At 44.1% G+C, this 20,026-nt stretch overlaps 1 protein-coding gene across 3 annotated transcripts in view; it reads right to left on the bottom strand.

Annotated features, from left to right (window-relative positions):
* The window catches only part of LOC141073078 (uncharacterized), a 79,486-nt gene that overhangs the window by 44,285 nt on the left and 15,175 nt on the right, over positions 1–20,026 (bottom strand). For 2 of the 3 annotated variants that reach the window (XM_073560403.1, XM_073560404.1), the window contains exons 5-7: positions 10,826–10,923; positions 10,669–10,747; positions 10,467–10,564 (exon numbers count right to left, since the gene is read on the bottom strand). In XM_073560403.1, coding sequence (XP_073416504.1) covers positions 10,467–10,564; positions 10,669–10,747; positions 10,826–10,923 — 275 coding nt within the window. Of the gene's footprint in view, positions 1–4,192; positions 5,798–10,226; positions 10,345–10,466; positions 10,565–10,668; positions 10,748–10,825; positions 10,924–20,026 lie in introns of all 3 variants that reach the window. The other variant, XM_073560407.1, reaches the window with a different exon arrangement.

Raw genomic sequence — 20,026 nt, 5'->3', positions numbered from 1 at the left:
ATCATTGGTTTTACCATGACGAGTACTCGAAAACGGGAAACAAATTCCAAGTGCGGTGAAATTGCAAAAAAAAGGTGAAAACCCACAATTGTTTTTTTACTAGGTTCACTATATGATAAAACTGCCCTGCCATTATGATTCTCCAGGTCATTACGAGTTCATTGACACCAAACATGTCATATGATAAAACTGCCCTGCCATTATGATTCTCCAGGTCATTACGAGTTCATTGACACCAAACATGTCATATGATAAAACTGCCCTGCCATTATGATTCTCCAGGTCATTACGAGTTCATTGACACCAAACATGTCATATGATAAAACTGCCCTGCCATTATGATTCTCCAGGTCATTACGAGTTCATTGACACCAAACATGTCATATGATAAAACTGCCCTGCCATTATGATTCTCCAGGTCATTACGAGTTCATTGACACCAAACATGTCATATGATAAAACTGCCCTGCCATTATGATTCTCCAGGTCATTACGAGTTCATTGACACCAAACATGTCTAAGTTCTGTTTTATCTAAGTTGGGGAAAAAAATTCCAAAGTTTGCTTAAAAAAAAAAAAAAAAAAAAAAAAAAAAGATTGCGCCATTTTTCGATCCCCGTAGCGTCTCCATTTTTTGTGATCTCGGGTTGGGTGAGGGCTTATTTTTTGCGCACTGTGCTAAAGTTTTTATGGATAACATTTATGTGCAGATACGATCTTTTGATCGCCCGTTATTGCACATTAATGCAATGTCGTGGCGACCAAAAAAACGTAATTCTGGGGTTTTGATTTTTTTTCCCGCTTAGCGATCGGGTTAAACCTTTTTTCTTATTGATAGATGTTGATGTTTGATTTTTTGTTTTATTTTAAATGGGGCGAAAGGGGGGTGATTTAAACTTATTTTTTTTCATATTTTTAAAAACTTTTTTTATTTTGGCATGCTTCAATAGTCTCCATGGGAGGTTAGACGCTGCCATAGCCTGATTGGCTCTGCTACATAGAGGCAATGAGCAGATCGCCTATATGTAGCTGAATTTACTGCATTGCTATGAGCGCCGACCACCGGGTGGCGCTCATAGCAATCTGGCATCAACAACCATACAGGTCTCCAGATCTCTGGTTGTTATGCCAACACATCGCTAACCCCCGATCACGTGACAGGGGTCAGCGATGCGCGTATTTCCATCCCGGCGGCCGGAAGTGCTTGTTAAATGCCGCTGTCAGCGTTTTCAAAACAGCCAACATGTCCCGGCTTTGATGCAGGCTCACCGCCAAGGCCCTCATCAAAGCAGGGGATCTGACCTTGGACGTACTATCCCATCCGAGGTCAGAAAGAGGTTAATAAGGGTACCAGATTTGGAGGCTGGATCAAATAATGTGATTATTCTCTGCTGGAGATGGTGGATTCACGACCCACTTTGCGTCTATGACTGGTCGTACTGTCGCTTCTGCCACTCGCTACTGCGTTCACTCTGCTTTTGCAGCCCTCCATATCACCAGGGGAAGGAGAGCGAGGGCAAAACTGCTCTTTTGGTAATCAGACCTCATTTTAAATGACCAGCCACAGAAACTTGTCCGCCCCTGCATGTCTCTTCTGGACCACCCTGAAGTGCAATCCAACACTTCTGTGTTAGAAGTCTCCAGCGCGTCTGTAATCAGGGCGCGTCAAACCCAGCACGTGAGGACCCGGGACGACGCAGCAGCTGGAAAATATCCAAAACATTTGTTAGGCGTCAGATTCCTGTCGCTGCACAGCAGGAATCCCGAGCCTTGCATTAGGCAGTCTCCCACTCCTCTCTGGCCACAGAGGAGGCTGCTCAGCAGACTCGTCGATCCCGACGCTCTGCTCAGACCAGCTCTATGGGTTGGGTTGCTGATGCCACCTCTGGTCCAGCTATAGCAATGCATGCTGGTCAGCAGCGAGCTACTCCAGGGACTAAGTCCTCCTTTCGGTCCACTGAGCATGCTCATGGGATGATCTCTCATTGGAGATCGGAGGTCACATGCTGAGGTCCTTCTCCAGCTCGGATTGGGCCATCAGGAAGGTCAGGCACGTCCCGGAAGGACGCGGTTATAAAAGGTTCGCATGGCCGCTTAGCCATGCACTAATATAGAAAAAGATTAGACCATGTGGAGTGTTGCATGCACGTTGGAATGTCTCTAGTGAATGACTCATTGGAAACCCCTACCCCTGGTATGCATGTGTTGTGTAGCCTAGCCTGCTAGCGCCCAGGCTGAGGTCCAGGTAAAGGCCGAGTCAGAGACTGCCATCAGCATTCACCGGTGGCTTTGCCTGTGTTGCCACGGTGCACAGTCTGCACTCCTCTGTGGTTAGCATTCATTAGAGGTGCCCGCAGGTGCGACGCCGCACGCTCAGTAGGACTAGAGGGACTCAGACCTCGTGTTCTTGGGGCTGAGTTCTGTGACCATTTACTGAGCGCTCTCTTGCCGAGAGCTGTGTGTTTTAACAGGCTCGGGCACTTATGTTCCGCGGTACTGTGGCTCTGTGACGTAACAGAGTCCGCTCCTGTTAATAATAAATTTTATTTTTATAGCGCCAACATATTCCGCAGCACTTTACATTTCAGAGGGGATTTGTACAGACAATAGACATTACAGCATAACAATAATCACATACAGTAGATCATAACAAATACCAAGAGGAATGAGGGCCCTGCTCGCAAGCTTACAGTCTATGAGGAAAGAGGTAGACACGAAAGGTGGGTGGTAACAGTTGCTCTGATTGTATGGACCAGCCATAATGTTAGGTGTGTGACAGTACGGACACAGAGGGCTAATGGATGCATAAAGCATGTGGGAGAATGATGCGGGGAGCCTGGTTATGGTAAAACTTTTGGCTCTGCCACACAGGGATAGGTTAGGTTAATGTGTTGAGGCGATAGGCCAGTCTGAATAAATGCGTTTTCAGGACACACTTAAAATTGTGGGGATTGGGGACTAATCGTATTGACCTGGGAAGTGCATTCCAAAGAATTGGCGCGGCACGTGTAAAGTCTTGGAGACGGGAGTGGGAGGTTCTGACTATTGAGGATGCTAACCTCAGGTCATCAGCAGAACGGAGGGCGCGGGTAGGGTGGTATACTGAAACAAGGGAGGAGATGTAGGGTGGTGCTGAGCCATGGAGGGCTTTGTGGGTGAGGGTAATAAGTTTATACTGAATTCTGGAGTGGATGGGTAGCCAGTGTAATGACTGGCACAAGGTAGAGGCATCGGTGTAACGATTGGTGAGGAATATGATCCTGGCTGCAGCATTCAAGACAGATTGGAGAGGGGAGAGTTTGGTAAGAGGGAGACCGATTAGAAGAGAGTTACAATAGTCGAGACGAGAATGAATAAGAGAAACAGTAAGTTTTTGCAGAGTCAAAGGTAAGAAAAGGTCGAATTCTAGAAATGTTTTTGAGGTGCAGATGACAAGAGAGAGCCAGTGATCGAATGTGGGGGGCAAAGGAAAGCTCGGAATCAAGTATGACCCCAAGACAGCGGGCCTGTTGCTGGGGAGTAATAGTGGAACCACACACAGAAATGGCAATGTCGGGTATAGGTACATTAGTAGAGGGAGGAAACACCAGGAGTTCAGTCTTTGACAGGTTCAGTTTCAGATATAGTGAGGACATGATATTAGACACAGCGTTTACACAATCGCCGGTGTTTTCTAGAAAGGCTGGCGTGATGTCAGGAGAAGAAGCGTATAATTCGGTGTCTTCAGCATAGAGATGGTACTGGAAACCAAATCTACTGATTGTTTGACCAATAGGGGCAGTGTACAAGGAGAAGAGGAGGGGGCCTAGAACCGATCCTTGGGGGACCCCAACAGTAAGGGGAAGATGAGAGGAGGAACTGGCAAAAGATACAGTAAAGGAGCGGTCGGTCCTGTTCACACAGGGTGACGTTAACCCGTGTGTCACCTATTGTATACCGCTATATACATCCGCCATTGCTAAGCAGCAGTTTACCACCTCTGCACGGTGGACCCCGGGCTGCGAACACACCTTAGTATTATTTGATTTGGTGCGTTCACGAGGGACAGGAACATTTTAGAAACTGTTCTCGTGTTGAGTGAGATATTGATTAAAATCTTACTTACCAGTGGGGTGTACACATTTATGCTGAGCACGGTTTATTAAAATTTATAAAACACAGTGAACATATTTACAGATTCTTTCTTGTATGACTTATCTCATGTCTAACAAGAAATGATTTCTTTACAAAAGATTTCCCACACAGTGAACATGAATACGGCTTCTCTCCTGTGTGACTTCTCTCGTGTGTCACAAGACTTGATTTAGCGTTAAAGCATTTCTCACAGAGTGAGCAAGAATATGGCTTTTCTCCTGTGTGAGTTCTCTGATGTTTACGAAGTTTTGATTTCTCTGTAAAGCATTTTCCACATTGTAAACATGAAAATGGTTTCTCTCCAGTATGAATTCTCTGATGTGTAACAAGATTTGTTTTTTCTCTAAAAGATTTCCCACATTCTGAACATGAATATGGAGTCTCTCCTGTATGAATTTTCTGATGCCTAATAAGACTTCCTTTATCTGTGAAGCATTTCCCACATTCTGAACAAGAATATGGAGTCTCTCCTGTGTGAGTTCTCTGATGTTTAATAAGACTCCATTTATCTTTGAAAGACTTCTCACATTCCAAACATGAAAATGGCTTCTCCCCTGTGTGAATTTTCTGATGTATATCAAGATGTGATTTACATAAAAAACATTTCCCACATTCCGAACATGAATACGGCTTCTCTCCTGTGTGACTTCTCTCGTGTGTCGTAAGACTTGATTTAGCTGTAAAGCATTTCTCACAGACTGAGCATGAATACGGCTTTTCTCCTGTGTGAGTTCGCTGATGTTTACGAAGTTGTGATGTCTCTGTAAAGCATTTTCCACATTCTGAACATGAAAATGGTTTCTCTCCGGTATGAATTCTCTGATGTTTAATAAGACTCCATTTATCTGTGAAAGACTTCTCACATTCCAAACATGAAAAAGGCTTCTCCCCTGTGTGAATTCTCTGATGTGTATCAAGATGTGATTTAGATAAAAAACATTTCCCACATTCCGAACATGAATACGGCTTCTCTCCTGTGTGACTTCTCTCGTGTGTCATAAGACTTGATTTAGCTGTAAAGCATTTCTCACAGACTGAGCATGAATACGGCTTTTGTCCTGTGTGAGTTCTCTGATGTTTACGAAGTTGTGATTTCTCTGTAAAGCATTTTCCACATTGTAAACATGAAAAAGGTTTCTCCCCGCTGTGAATTCTTTGATGTTTAACAAGATGTGCTTTAGATAAAAAACATTTCCCACATTCCGAACAGGAATACGGCTTCATTCCTGTATGAGTTTTGTGATGTTTTACAAGAATCCTTTTATCTGTAAAGGACTTCCCACATTCTGAACATAAAAATGGCTTTTCTCCTGTGTGAAATCTCTCATGTATAACAAATTGAGATTTATGTGTATAACATTTCCCACATTCTGAACAGGAGTATGGCTTCTCTCCTTTGTGTTTTCCTTGTGTTAAAAAATCTGAGCTTTTAGTAATTTGCTTGTCACCCTGAAATCTTGTATCCACTTTGTCACCTGGAATTGTGGTAACAATGTGAGATTGCTCAGGAGAGGGTTCCTCATGATTAGGAGGATTATAAGAAAGTGAAGTGCTGTGAAGTCCAGGAGCTCCATGAAGGGTAATGAGGTTTTCTCCATTAGACTGCTTCCTGGTATCTTCTTTTTTACAACTTAGTGATAAAACGTTCTTCTCACAGGGATTTCCTATTAAGATGAAAGATAGAAAACAAAAGTCACATCTATTCTACAACAAAAAAGGGATTTCTAAATTCCTATTATGGAGCTCACAAAGAAAACCCTCGCCAGTAAAAGTACCGGTAATAAGGAAGACAACTACATGCCGTAACATTAGCACAATGACGGGTAAAATCAAGAACACTTATCAACTGGTGACATTGGCACAAGCCAGGGGTGGCAGAGACTAGGAAAGAAAAACAGGAAACTAATCATCAGGAGTTACCCCCTAATGTACCACCAGTGCCATTTCTCTCTCTCAAGCTTTCTATTATGCCCTTAGTGTACATAAGTGTCCATGCAATTAAAAATGGAGCTTTAATATTTCAGTACCGTATGCAAATGAGATTGACTAATCACAAAGGTGGCCGTACATCCAGGAGCAGTCAAGCTCCAGCCATTGTAATCATGTCCTCAGTATGCCTAAGGGCGTGATAGGAAACCTTAGAAGACTGAAATAGAACTAAAGGCACATTAAGGGGTTAACCCCTTTCAAACATCGGGTGTAATAGTATGCCGATGTCGGACTCCCTTCCTTAGATGTGGGCTCCGGCAGTGAGCCCACATCTTTCCCGGCACATGGCACAGCTGACATGTGCCCGCATCAGCCGCGGGGGGAATTACTTGCTATGAGTGCAAGATTCACACCTGAATGCACTTTGTGGCACATATATTGCATAGCACAAGTCTGCCAGGACCTTAGCCTGCAGTGTGTATACTAGAAGTGTGTATCTTAAAAGTGTGAGATGATATGAAAATATGAATTAATCTAGAATGATACCAGAAGGGAACAGAAGGTAACTGGAAAGAGTCACTGTAAACAATGTTTCTGTTTGTTTCCACTCTGACCCCTATAATCCTTCACTTTCTGATAACCCCACTAATCCCTACACCAAGCAAGGAACTGTTCATCTCTTCTTCAATCCTTCCAATCCATCTCACCTCTTCCTCAGATCTGTTCTTCAACATACAATCCTCTGTCTTCAAACACACACAGCCCCCTCATGCCCTCTCCTGCTCCCACCTGCTAACACTCTCTCTGCTCCTCCTCACTGCCGGCGATATCTCTCCAAATCCTGGTCCTCCTCACCACATTCCCACAGTCATTTCTACCTCCCATCCACGCCCAATCACAACTTTCCGTAACCACTCCAACCTTATACACATTTGCCCGGCCCCAGCTTCCCCAGTCCCACTAATAGGAGCTCTGTGGAACGCTCGCTCTGTCTGCAACAAACTTTCCTTCATCCATGATCTTTTAATTACTAACAAACTTTCCCTCCTCGCCATTACCGAAACCTGGCTCACCCCCTCTAACACAGCCTCTCCTGCTGCACTCTCATATGGTGGATTCCACCTTTCCCACACCCCCCGCCCCAGCAGCAAGCATGGTGGAGCAGTTGGTTTTCTCCTGTCAGATAACTGCTCCTTCACCCCAATCCCACTGCCACCCTCTGTTACCCTTCCTTTCTTTGAGGTGCACTCTGTACATCTACATCTACACTCATTATCTGAATCCCTTCTTCCTCTTAAAGGGAGCTGCAGCTCTGGAATCAGTTGCCCCTCTCAAACATACCAAAGCTCGCAAAATCAACAGACAGGCCTGGCACACCAGTCTGACCAAAGAACTGAGGCGGGCTTCCAGGGCTGCTGAGCAGAGATGGAAAAGATTCCACTCCAATGAGAACTTCATCGCATTCAAACAGTCCCTCACTACTTTCAAGGCAACACTCGCTGCAGCAAAACAAACTTACTTCTCTTCTCTCATATCCTCCCTGTCTCACAACCCTAAACAGTTATTCAACACCTTCAATTCTCTCCTCCGCCACTCCCAGCACCTCCTCCCTCCCCACTCATCTCAGCTGAAGACTTTGCCTCATTTTTCAAGGAGAAGATTGATAACATCAGACAGCGTTTTGGTCAACAACCCCCAGTGCCCTGCCCTCCTCCTTCAAAACCAACTTCTCCACCATTACAGAAGATCGTCTCTTCATTCTACTCTCAACATCACATCTCACTACCTGTGCATTTGACCCGATCCCATCCCACTTCATCCCAAACCTCACCACAGTCTTCATCCCAACCCTAACCCACCTCTTCTACCTATCACTAACAACTGGTGTTTTCCCCTCAAGCTTTAAACATGCCTCAATCTCACCTATCCTCAAAAAGCCCTCTCTTGACCTATCCTCTGTATCTAGCTATTGCCCTATATCACTTCTCCCCTATGCCTCAAAACTACTGGAACAACACGTCCATCTTGAACTGTCCTCCCACCTCTCTTCTTGCTCCCTCCTTGACCGATTACAATCTGGCTTCCGGCCACACCACTCCACTAAAACAGCTCTAAGGTCACCAATGACCTATTAACCGCCAAGGCCAAGCGACACTACTCTGGCCTCCTCCTCCTGGACCTGTCCTCTGCCTTTAACACAGTGGACCATTCCCTATTACTACAGACCCCCTCATCTCTTGGTATCACAGACTTGGCCCTATCTTGGATCGCGTCATACCTAACAGACCGGACAATCAGCGTCTCCTACTCGCACACCATCTTCTCACTGCGCCCCCTATCTGTGGGAGTCCCACAAGGTTCAGTCCCTAGGGCCCCTGCTGTTCTCCATTTACACCTTCAGCCTCGGACAGCTCATAGAATCTCATGGCTTTCAGTATCACCTCTATGCTGATGACACACAGATCTACATCTCTGGACCAGATATCACCTCCCTACTAACCAGAATCCCTCAATGTCTGTCTGCTATTTCATCCTTCTTCTCTGCTAGATTTCTAAAACTTAATATGGACAAAACAGAATTAATCATCTTTCCCCCATCTCACGTGACCCCCCCCAACGGACCTATCCATTAATGTAAACGGCTGCCTACTCTCTCCAGTCCCACAAGCTCGCTGCCTCGGGGTTATCCTTGACACTGATATCTCTTTCAAACCACATATCCAAGCCCTTTCCACTTTCTGCCGACTTCAACTAAAAAATTTTTCATGGATCCGTACATTCCTCAACCAAGAATCTGCAAAACCCCTAGTCCATACCCTCATCATCTCCTGCCTTGACTACTGCAACCTCCTGCTCTGTGGCCTCCCCTCTAACACTCTCTCACTTCTCCAATCTATTCTAAACTCTGCTGCCCGACTAATCCACCTGTCTCCCCGCTATTCCCCAGCCTCTCCCCTCTGTCAATCCCTGCACTGGCTTCCCATTACCCAAAGACTCCAGTACAAAACCCTAATCATGACATACAAAGCCATCCACAACCTGTCTTCTCCATACATCTGTGACCTCATCTCCCGTTACCTGCACACGCAACATCCGATCCTCACAAGATCTCCTTCTCTACTCCCCTCTTCCCACAATTATATACAAGATTTCTCCCGCACATCACCCCTACTCTGGAACTCTCTACCACAACATATCAGACTCTCGCCTACCATGGAAACCTTCAAATAGAACCTGAAGATCTACCTCTTCCGACAAGCCTACAACCTGCAATAACCACCGATCCACCAAACCGCTGCACGACCAGCTCTACCCTCACCTACTGTATCCTCGCCCTGCCCTTGTAGATTGTGAGCCCTTGCAGGAAGGGACCTCTCTCATCCTGTACCAGTCGTGACTTGTATTGTTTAAGATTACTGTACTTGTATGAATAATGTAAACCCCTCCTTACATGCAAAGCTCCATGGAATAAATGGCGCCATGATAATAAATAATAATAATAATAATAATAATAATAGTGCGCACCATGGGCCATGGAGAAAAAAAAAAACTACAGTAGCACAAAGTACTGAAATAGTTAATGCTGGATGGCTAGACTGCCCATGCTCCCCCTGTCCACCATAAAAGTGCTTGTAATGGGCAAGAGATTATGAGCAATGGACCATGGAGCAGTATAAGATAGCCGCTTCTAATGAGTGACATTGTCATTTCCATCACGTGGACTGCAGGTGATTGTGCGTCAGTTACCTGGGGCAGAGCTGGAGAACGGAGGCGCTAGGAGAAGACATTCCCATTACTGACCAGAGATGACTGTCACTACTGATCAGCCTCTATGTAGATGGGAGGAGCTTTGCCAGTAGCCCCTCCCCCTACACGGAATCTCATCAGTAGCCGCCGTCACCTCTGATCTCAGTCATGTAACAATGTTTCCTAACTGAATAGAGATTTTACCCCGGAACTGAGAATTCTGAGACGGAATAAGAAATGCGCAGATTTCTGTGGTGACATGTTATTCATCGGTGCACCGCCAGACTCTACAGAAGCAGCCGCACCATCACCGGACGCCTCTGCTGTGATGTGGACAGCAGATAAAGCTTCACTGCAGCGGAGACTCCACATACACCGGTCATCATCATTCCCACACACGCCATCATCATTCCATACCTGTGGAAACATCTATCGGATTCTCCTCCTTCCCGTCACTCACACACGGCTGATCCCCCCTCGTCATTGCTTCTTTTTCTGTCTCATCCTTCACTTTATTCTTAGTCGGATCTTCCTCCTGATATATCAGATGTAACAATCAGCACAATACAAGAAACCAACAAAATCTGAGACACCTGGGACCTCGCTCAGAAATGTTCCCCCATATACAGATCTGGTATAGGACTCAGCGCCGTCTACCTGATGATCCTCCGGGATGTTGTGATTCTCCTCTGGACAGTCCTGGGGATACAGAGGACGGGGACATGTCTCTGGTGGATTTCTCCTCCTGGATCCATCTGTAGGAAACACACAGTGATGGAATAGATTGTGTCATGTGATGAGGAGATGATGGGAGTAGTACTAGGTGCCCACAGAACAGACATGAGTCTCCCCTGCTCACCCTGCTGATCGGCCCATATTGCGATCGCCTCTTGTGCTCCATGTATAACCTCAACCTTAATATCAATCAGATCTTCACCCTAAAAAGAAAAATGTAAGGTGAGCTCAGGTCCCATCACTTCATGGTCAGATGTTGTGGGGGCTTCAGTGTCATCTACCTGATGATCCTCCGGGATGTTGTGGTTCTCCTCTGGACAGTCCTGGGGATACAGAGGACGGGGACATGTCTCTGGTGGATTTCTCCTCCTGGGTCCATCTGTGGAGACACACAGACTGAATACATGAGACACGTCTCTCAGAACCGGCAATTCTAGGGACTAAATTACATTGTTGTGGTTCTCACCACCGCTACCGAGGTCCCAGCACATTGTGAGACCCAAGTATGAAGTGATAATCAGCAAGGCCAAAGCCTAATGCTCTCTGCCCTGCACCCGGAGGATGAGGACCCTGAGGAGAGGGACAGAGAAGACCCTCCTCAGTCGGATGGAGGAGCCGCACTAAGAAACACAACTTCTCCAAGTTTCCCTCCACCAGGGATGGAACCACAGAGGAGCTGGAGAAAGCTCCACATTTCTATCCAGCGGTTTCTTCTCTCCTAATTCATGATATGGAGATTGGGGGAAGGACGGTTACCATTTACCAGGGATTGTTATGTTAGAGCACTTGATGTCATCATGAGGACACGGCCTCCCTCCTGGACAGGATCCTCTAGGATCACTCTAAGAGGAGAGAACCTGCCATCCTCCTATTAAAAGATGAGTTATCGCAAGAGGACAGTAGAAAATTGGAAACGGGTGATTTGGAGTGATGCGACAAAAGTCAATAGACGGCTCTGATGGGAGCAAATGGGTCTGGAAGAAACAAGGGAAAAAGAGGCAAACAGACTGAGAAATTGGAGGACTTGTCAAGTTCGGTGAAGGAAGCCAGATGATGTGAGTTTTTTTTCACAGCCAAAGGTGTTGGATACTTGACCAGGATCGATGGTGGCCTCAATGCTGAGCTCTATGCGAGTATCCTACAAAATGAGTTACTTCGTACACCTGAGTACTATGGGTATGAAAAGGACGACAGTGTTCCAACAGGACAACGACCCAAAGAATATGATGAAACTGGCTAAGATATGGTTCAGTGACAATGAAGTAGAGACGCTGGATTGTCCCTACAGTCCCCAGACCTCAGCCCAATCCAACACTTGTGGATAGCATGGAAGAAATACCTGTCCCTTTTTTGGTTTGGGCCGCAGTAATTTATCTGCTGAAGTGGTTGACTACTGGCCGAATTTCGTATAGACGATCAAAGTTAGAATCGTCTTGTGAGGACACTGCGCATTATCAGTATTAGGGTATGTTTCCACTGTCCGGAATCCCTGTGCTTTGAACGTAGCGGAAACCCCGCTCCGCCCAAAGCGCCGACCCCTGTTGTACGTGCGGTGATTCCGCTTGTGCTCATTGAACACATGCAGAATCACCGCATCCTATTCATAGACTGTATTATTTATCTTGCGGAAACTGAGCGTCTCCGCAAGATAAATAGACATGCTGCGGTCTATAAAGACGCGCAGCATGTCCAGATTCGTGGGTGTATCACCCGCATTTTAGCACGCACAGTGGGGATGGTATTTCATAAAATCCTCTCCACTATGCTGTAACATCTGGATGCTGCGGCGGTACACAGCATTCAATCCGCAGCTAATCCTGATGTATTCCGGACCGTGGAAACTCACCCTAAGAGAAACATTTTTGGATTGTTTCAAACCATGTCCTTGTCGCGGCCATATGGCTACCGGTGAGCTGTAGAGAAGATCACTACTCCAGTATTGCCGCAGCTGTGGTTTATTCATGAGGCCCATATGCAGCACAAGACCCCAAAATGTCATATCTGCTGCATTTACAGGGGTCCATCTGGCGTGTGATGACGTGAGACTTTGGGTAAAAAATTGGGCGTATAAATTTGACTGGGACGCCATAAGATTTATTATATCCTCACTGAAGAAGTCAATGTCACTGTGATAATGTAAAATATGACGTAAGATTCCCCTGATTATCACTATTTCTGGAACATTCCAGGCTATTCTATTCACACTCGCCCATGCTGTAGATTCGACCCCCCCCTTCCTTTCCCCCTGCATCTTCATTTACAGCTTGTAACACTACACTAGCTCCTTCCTCCCTCCCCCCTACGAATGTTAATTAGCAGAAAGGAATGTTCTTTGCACATGTGGTCTTATGTATGGGAGATATTAAAGAGGCCATAGCTCTGGCTCCGTCAGCGACAGAAAAATGAAACTGACATATCTGGGACATGCGTCGACTAAGCTTCATGGCCCGGGCTTTTCACTGTTCCAGCGCCAACAGAACCAGAGAAATGGATTTCTCCGAAACCGTGTGAAATAACTAGTTCGAGTTTGGTTTCGAATGATCGCCAGTGACAAGCTGGAAAAGATAATACTATGTGCGTTTCTATACGAGGTACCCTCTGCGAGATATGGTTATTATAAGTTTCAGAACCAGATCTGTAACTCTGAGCTAGGGGGAGGACTGTCACAAGCCAGCCCCTTTGGTGAGGTCACAAGCCCAAAGGTATAAGGTATTGTCCCCTGCCCCCCCATTCATTCTAGCCTGGGATGCCGTGGCAATAGGATCTCAAATGAATGGTGACCTTTGTCTCCTCCTCCCCGCATGGTTCTGCCTGAAATGATCTAAGCAATATGCAAGTTTTTCTCTGTTCTTAAATCCCTTTTATTTGTAGTTGTTTTGTACATACTGTTATTGTGTCATATCATAAAACCTTTTTATCTTCTTTAAACACTGCCCATCTTTTGGGAATAAACTATAACATTTATTAGGTCTATCTCCTTGCTCTGTGACAAATTCACGTGCCTATAGGCTAATTGCGCTACTGATTTGGGTTTGCTTCGAACCCCTCTATTAATTTAAAATATTGATAAGAGAAATCGGAAGCTGGTGGCAGCGAAGTGTGCTCTGGGCAGGTGGGCCAGCTGGCAGTGACAGAACGGCTTTTATAATCTGATTTGTCTGGCTGCGGCCAGGACTAGTTATAATTCCCTCGCTGCAGCGGCCTAATTGCCAGTGCACAACAAGTAGCCCATCCGGCGACTAATTATCCTAGGTGTAGTTCCCTGACCGAGGGAACCTTGCTGGGGGTCCCTACTCACAAGATGAGAAGGAAGAAAATAGAGGAATGTGGGATCGTCACGAATGGGCCAGGTTTACTTTATTCTTCTCACCAGTGCGGATGTGTAAGTGGAGCTTTTACACGAGTATTGTGTGGGGCGCGTGTAAAGGGAACTATTTATGAAATTTACTAAAAAAAAGTTGAGAATAAAATTAAAGAAAATAAATTAGAATTACCAGTAGACGTAAAAACAAATTGACATAAAATGGATTACAGTGACGTTCACTACACTAATACTTTACCTATGAAGCTTCTCAGTACCGGTACTATTATTTTTTTTCTGCAAATAAAAAGCAGCCATCACTAACACTCTGACGACCGCTCCCCTAATGAGATTCCTCCCTATTAGGCTGCACGGTACCAAAAACTATTGTTATTGTTTTTCCGCTATTTCACTTATAGAAAAATGTCTGTTGGTACAAACTGATCAGAGCTCTGTGGTCACGGGAAGCGCACATGTATAGTGGGTACAGAAAGTATTCACACCCCTTTAAATGTTTCATTGCAGCCATTTGGTAAATTCAAAAAAGTTCATTTTTTTCTCATTAATGTACACTCTGCACCCCATCATGACTGAAAAAAACGGAAATGTAGGAATATTTGCAAATTTATTAAAAAAAAACAAAAAAACTGAAATATCCCACGGTCATAAGTATTCAGCCCCTTTGCTCAGACACTCATACGTAAGTTACATGCTGTCCATTTCCTTGGGATCCTCCTTGAGATGGTTCTTTTTTTTTTTTAACAAAGTATCTTTATTGATGTTTTCCAACAATTTTTACACGAACTTATTACCCGCTTCGGGTAAATACAGAAAATTGAGAACAACTGGGAAAGGGGGGGGAATGGGACAAAGAAAGGGAGAGACCAAATTAAATTAAAAACAAAAAAATTCCCATTCTACAAAAAAAAAATAAATAAAAAAAAAAAAACCAACACACACATCACCACTGTAATGTCTAGAAAGGAAACATCTCCTATTGCAGTTTCTAGCCGTGCAATCATTATTATTGCTCACGGGATGAACATGGATCATATCTCTCGTAATCCTCTTTATTAAATCAAGCCCAATCTATATCTCGCTAATTCCCTCCACGGGAGCCCTGCCTCATCCATCCAGGCAGCCCAAAGCTGTTCAGATTGATTGATATTGCCTCTTTTTTTGTACACACCTTTTTCCAAACTTATAAACCAGTTTATTTTGTTGATATATTCCTTTTTTGTTGGGCTCTTGGTATCCAACCAGTGTTGCGCTATTAGTTTCCTTGCTAAATACAGCATTCGTGCTATAGCTACTTTACCCGGTTCATTTGTCTGTAGATCTTCCACATACCCCAGCACACAAACTAAGGGCGTAGTTTCTAATTAACCCTAGTACTTTCCTCCAGTTTAGGACATTACCCTCTAGTGCTTCATATAAAGAACGGCGATTTACCCCCCACTGCAGGAGATCCTTTAACAAATTTTTACCCGTATCCTCCCATCCTCTAAAATATCGAGCCTGGGCTGCCAAGAAATAGACCCACGGGTTAGGAACCGCTAACCCCCCGTCTGATTTGTCCCTCTGCAGAGTTTCCAATTTAATACGAGTCGTTCCACCCCTCCAAAACCGAGATCTCAACACCCCTTCAATAGCCCGAAATAATCTGAAAGGGATCCATATGGGTGAGTTGTGAAGAAGATACAGCCGCTGGGGCATCCACAGCATTATAATTAAATTGGCTCTCCCCCCCCACTGATAAAGCAAGTTTAGACCATGCATCTATTTTCCATGTAAACTTAGTGAGGATTGGGCCTAAATTTAGTTTTTCATAATCCAGCGGGCTAGGTGAGACCATCACTCCCAAATATTTAAACATTGATACCTGTTGCAGTCCAGAGCTACGTCAATTGCAAACCTGCACCCCCTCATCTAGTGGCATCAGCACCGATTTACACCAGTTCTTCACCGGCCCAGAGTAGGTCCCAAAAGACTGGATCACCTCCATTGCCGTCTGCAGAGACTTAGACGCATTAACTAGAAAGGGTAAAATGTCATCCGCGTAAAGTGCAATTTTATCTTCCAACCCCCTCTATCCCAGAATGTTTCCGTAGCAGAATCACCAGCGGCTCAACCACCAATGCGAAGAGCAAAGGTGACAAGGGACAACCTTGTCTAGTACCTCTCCCCAGTGCCAACGCTTCTGATAAGGAACCATTCACCCTTATCCTGGCTGTAGGATTGATATAGAAGATTTTTATTGAATTCATAAATTCCGCCCACAATCCAAATTCTTCTAAAACTGACCACAGGAATCCCCACTCCACGCTGTCAAAAGCTTTGGCCGCATGTAAGGAGCAAATGACTCTATCCCCCGAGTTATCAACCGGCATCTGCAGATTCAGAAATAGACGTCTTATGTTAGTTGCCATCGACCTTCCTGGCATAAACCCGGATTGATCTTGATGAACAATAGAAGAGAGAACCCTGGTAAGTCTATTGGCCAGAACCTTAGCTATTATCTTTACATCCGTATTGAGAAGGGAAATAGGCCTATACGAATCTGGTTGTAGGGGATCCTAATCTTGTCTAGGTATCACTACTATGATGTCTTCCTGCATGGATCTAGGGAATGAATGTGATTTAATAGCTTTCCGAAAAGTATTAAAAAGTTTAAGTAACAGTATACCCCCATATTTTTTATACAATTCAATGGGGATCCCATTAGAGCCTGGGGATTTATTATTTGCCATGTCTGCCACCTCCAACTCCTCCAACGTGATTGACTTGTCCAAGAACGTCCTCTGCTCATCTGAGATCTTAGGGAGACCTATTCCTCGCACAAACGCCTGCGTCTGGGATTGTGTCCTAGTTGTCCTGGATGTATACAGGGATTCATAGAACCTTTTAAATTGTTTTAATATTTGTCGGGTTTCATGCATCATCTCCCCAGTCTCATCCCTCATATATGTTGCTCCCCCTCTGTGCGTTTGCTATTAATACTAGGACTTGTCCCGCTTTGTCACCATCAAAGTAAAATTGTTTTTGAAATGATCTCTTAACGTTAGCTAATTCTAATACAAGTGGATTGTAAGCATCTTGAGCAACCTTCATCTCAAGAACATGCTCTCCTTCTCCACCTGAGGCAAAAAGTTGTTCCGTGTCCTGAACCCTCAATCTAAGGAATTCCCCAAACTGTCTGTTCTTTAAATTCTCTCTGCTCACTGCCTGAATAAGATCCCCCCTAAGACAGGCCTTCATTGCATCCCACAAAGTGTCCCATGACACTGCTCCGGAGTTATACACGAAATAATCCTTGATGGCCTGTTCTATCAACTGAAATTCAATCATCTGCAACCAAAAGGCATTAAAACTCCACAGTTTGGGCAGAGATATCATGAGGTATTCTCATATAGGTATTTTTAGATGATTTCACCAATAATAATAATAATAATAATCTTTATTTTTATATAGCGCTAACATATTCCGCAGCGCTTTACAGTTTGCACACATTTTCATCATTGTCCCCGATGGGGCTCACAATCTAAATTCCCTATCAGTATGTCTTTAGAATGTGGGAGGAAACCGGAGTGCCCGGAGGAAACCCACGCAAACACGGGGAGAACATACAAACTCCTTGCAGATGTTGTCCTTGGTGGGATTCGAACCCAGGACTCCAGCGCTGCAAGGCTGCAGCGCTAACCACTGAGCCACCGTGCTGCCCTACATAATGGCGAGAGATCGGACAATAATCTAGGGAGGTATTCTATTGATTCCAATTGTTGGAATATTGGGTCCGTACCCAAAGCCAAATCTATACGAGACATTGTGTTATGTGAACTTGAGAAACAAGAAAACTGCTTAACCCCCAAGGGTGGTTTGCACGTTCATGACTTGGCCAATTTTTACAATTCTGACCACTGTCCCTTTAAGAGGTAATAACTCTGAAACGCTTCCATGGATCCTGGTGATTCTGACATTGTTTTCTCGTGACCTATTGTACTTCATGTCAGTAGTAAACTTTCATTCAAATAACTTGCGTTTATTTGTGAAAAAATATGGAGATATGGCACACAAAAAACTTAATAAGTAACATTTCCCACATGTTTACTTTACATCAGCACAATTTTGGAACCAAAATTTTTTTTTATTAGGAAGTTATAAGGGTTAAAAGTTGACCAGCGATTTCTCATTTTTGCAACACCATTTTATTTTTATGGACCACATCACATTTGAAGCCACTTTGAGGGATCTATATGATAGAAAAATACCCAAAAGTGACACCATTCTAAAAACTGCACCCCTCAAGGTGCTCAAAACCAAATTCAAGAAGTTAATTAACCCTTCAGGTGCGTCACAGGAATTTTTTGAATATTTAAAAAACAATGAACATTTAACTTTCTTTCACAAAAAAAATAATTCAGGTTTAATTTTTTTATTTTACCAAGGGTAACAGGAGAAATTGGACCTCAAAAGTTATTGTGCAATTTGTCCTGAGTACGCTGATACCTGATAAGTGGGGGGGGGGGACCACTGTTTCGGCGCATGGCAGACCTCAGAAGGGAAGGAGCGCCGTTTGACTTTTTCAATGCAAAGTTGGCTGGAATTCAGATCGGACGCCATGTCAGGTTTGGAGAACCCCTGATGTACCTAAACAGTGGAAACCCCCCACAAGTGACCCCATTTTGGAAACTAGACCCCCCAAGGAACTTATCTAGATGTGTGGTGAGCACTTTGAAACCCCCCCCCCCCCCCGTGCTTCACAGAAGTTTATAACGCCCGGGCGTGAAAATAAAAAAATCATTTTTTTCCACAAAAATGATATTTTTGCCCCCAATTTTTTTTATTTTCCTAAGGGTAACAGGAGAAATTGGACCCCAAAAGTTGTTTTGCAATTTGTCCTGAGTAGGCTGATACCCTATATGTGGGGGTAAAACACTGTTTGGGCGCATGGCAGAGCTTGAAAGGGAAGGAGCACCATTTGACTTTTTCAACGCAGAATTGGCTGGAATTGAGATGAGACGCCATGTTGCATTTGGAGAGCCCCTGATGTGCCCAAACAGTGGAAACCCCCAATTCTAACTCCAACCCTAACCCCAACACACCCCTAACCCTAATGGGAAAATGGAAATAAATACATTTTTTTAATTTTATTATTTTTCGCTAACTAAGGGGGTGATAACGGGGGGTTTGATTTACTATTTATGGCGGTTTTTATGTTTGGCAGCTGTCGCACGCTAAAAGACGCTTTTTATTGTAAAAATAGTTTTTGCATCACCACATATTGAGAGCTATAATTTTTCCGTATTTTGACCCACCGAGTCATGTAAGGTCTTATTTTTTGCGGGACGATTTGACGTTTTTATTGGTACCATTTTCGGGCACGTGACATTTTTTGATCGCTTTTTATTCCGATTTTTGGGATGCAGAATGAACAAAAACCAGCGTTTCATGAATTTCTTTTGGGGGGGTGCGTTTACACCGTTCCGCGTGCGGTAAAATTGATAAAGCGGTTTTATTCTTCGGGTCAGTACAGTTACAGCGATACCTCATTTAGGTCGTTTTTTTTATGTTTTGGTGCTTTTATGCAATGAAAACAAATTTTATATAAAAAATAATTATTTTTGCATCACTTTATTCTGCGAGCTATAACTTTTTTATTTTTTCGCTGATGATGCTGTGTGGCGGCCCGTTTTTTGCGGGACAAGATGACGTTTTCAGCGGTACCATGGATATTTATATGCGTCTTTTTGATCGCGAGTTATTGCACTTTTTGTTCGGTGGTATGATAATAAATCATTATTTTTTGCTTAGTTTTTTATTTTTATTTTTTAAGGGGTTCGCTAAAGGGGTTAACTAGTGGGACAGTTTTATAGGGCGGGTCGTTACGGACGCGGCGATACCAAATATGTGTACTTTTATTGTTTGTTTTTCTTTTTATTTCCAAAAAATGAATTAGGGAATATTTTTTCTTCTTTTTTTATTTAGTGATTTTTTTAAAATTATCTTTACACTTTTTTTTTTTTAAACTTTATTACATTGTCTCAGGGGGGACGTCACTGTCCTGTGACAGATCGCTGACCTGTCACATCACAGATCACTGTGACAGATCAGCGATCTGTCACAGGCACTGCACAGGCTTTCCTCATGCCTGCGCTTTGCAGGCACTGAGGAAGCCAGCTCC

The sequence above is a fragment of the Dendrobates tinctorius genome, unplaced genomic scaffold (genome assembly GCF_039654945.1).
Source record: "Dendrobates tinctorius isolate UK_male_01 unplaced genomic scaffold, ASM3965494v1 ptg000296l, whole genome shotgun sequence".
In the NCBI taxonomy this organism is placed as follows: domain Eukaryota; kingdom Metazoa; phylum Chordata; class Amphibia; order Anura; family Dendrobatidae; genus Dendrobates; species Dendrobates tinctorius.
This window is presented reverse-complemented; position numbering and strand designations above follow the sequence as displayed.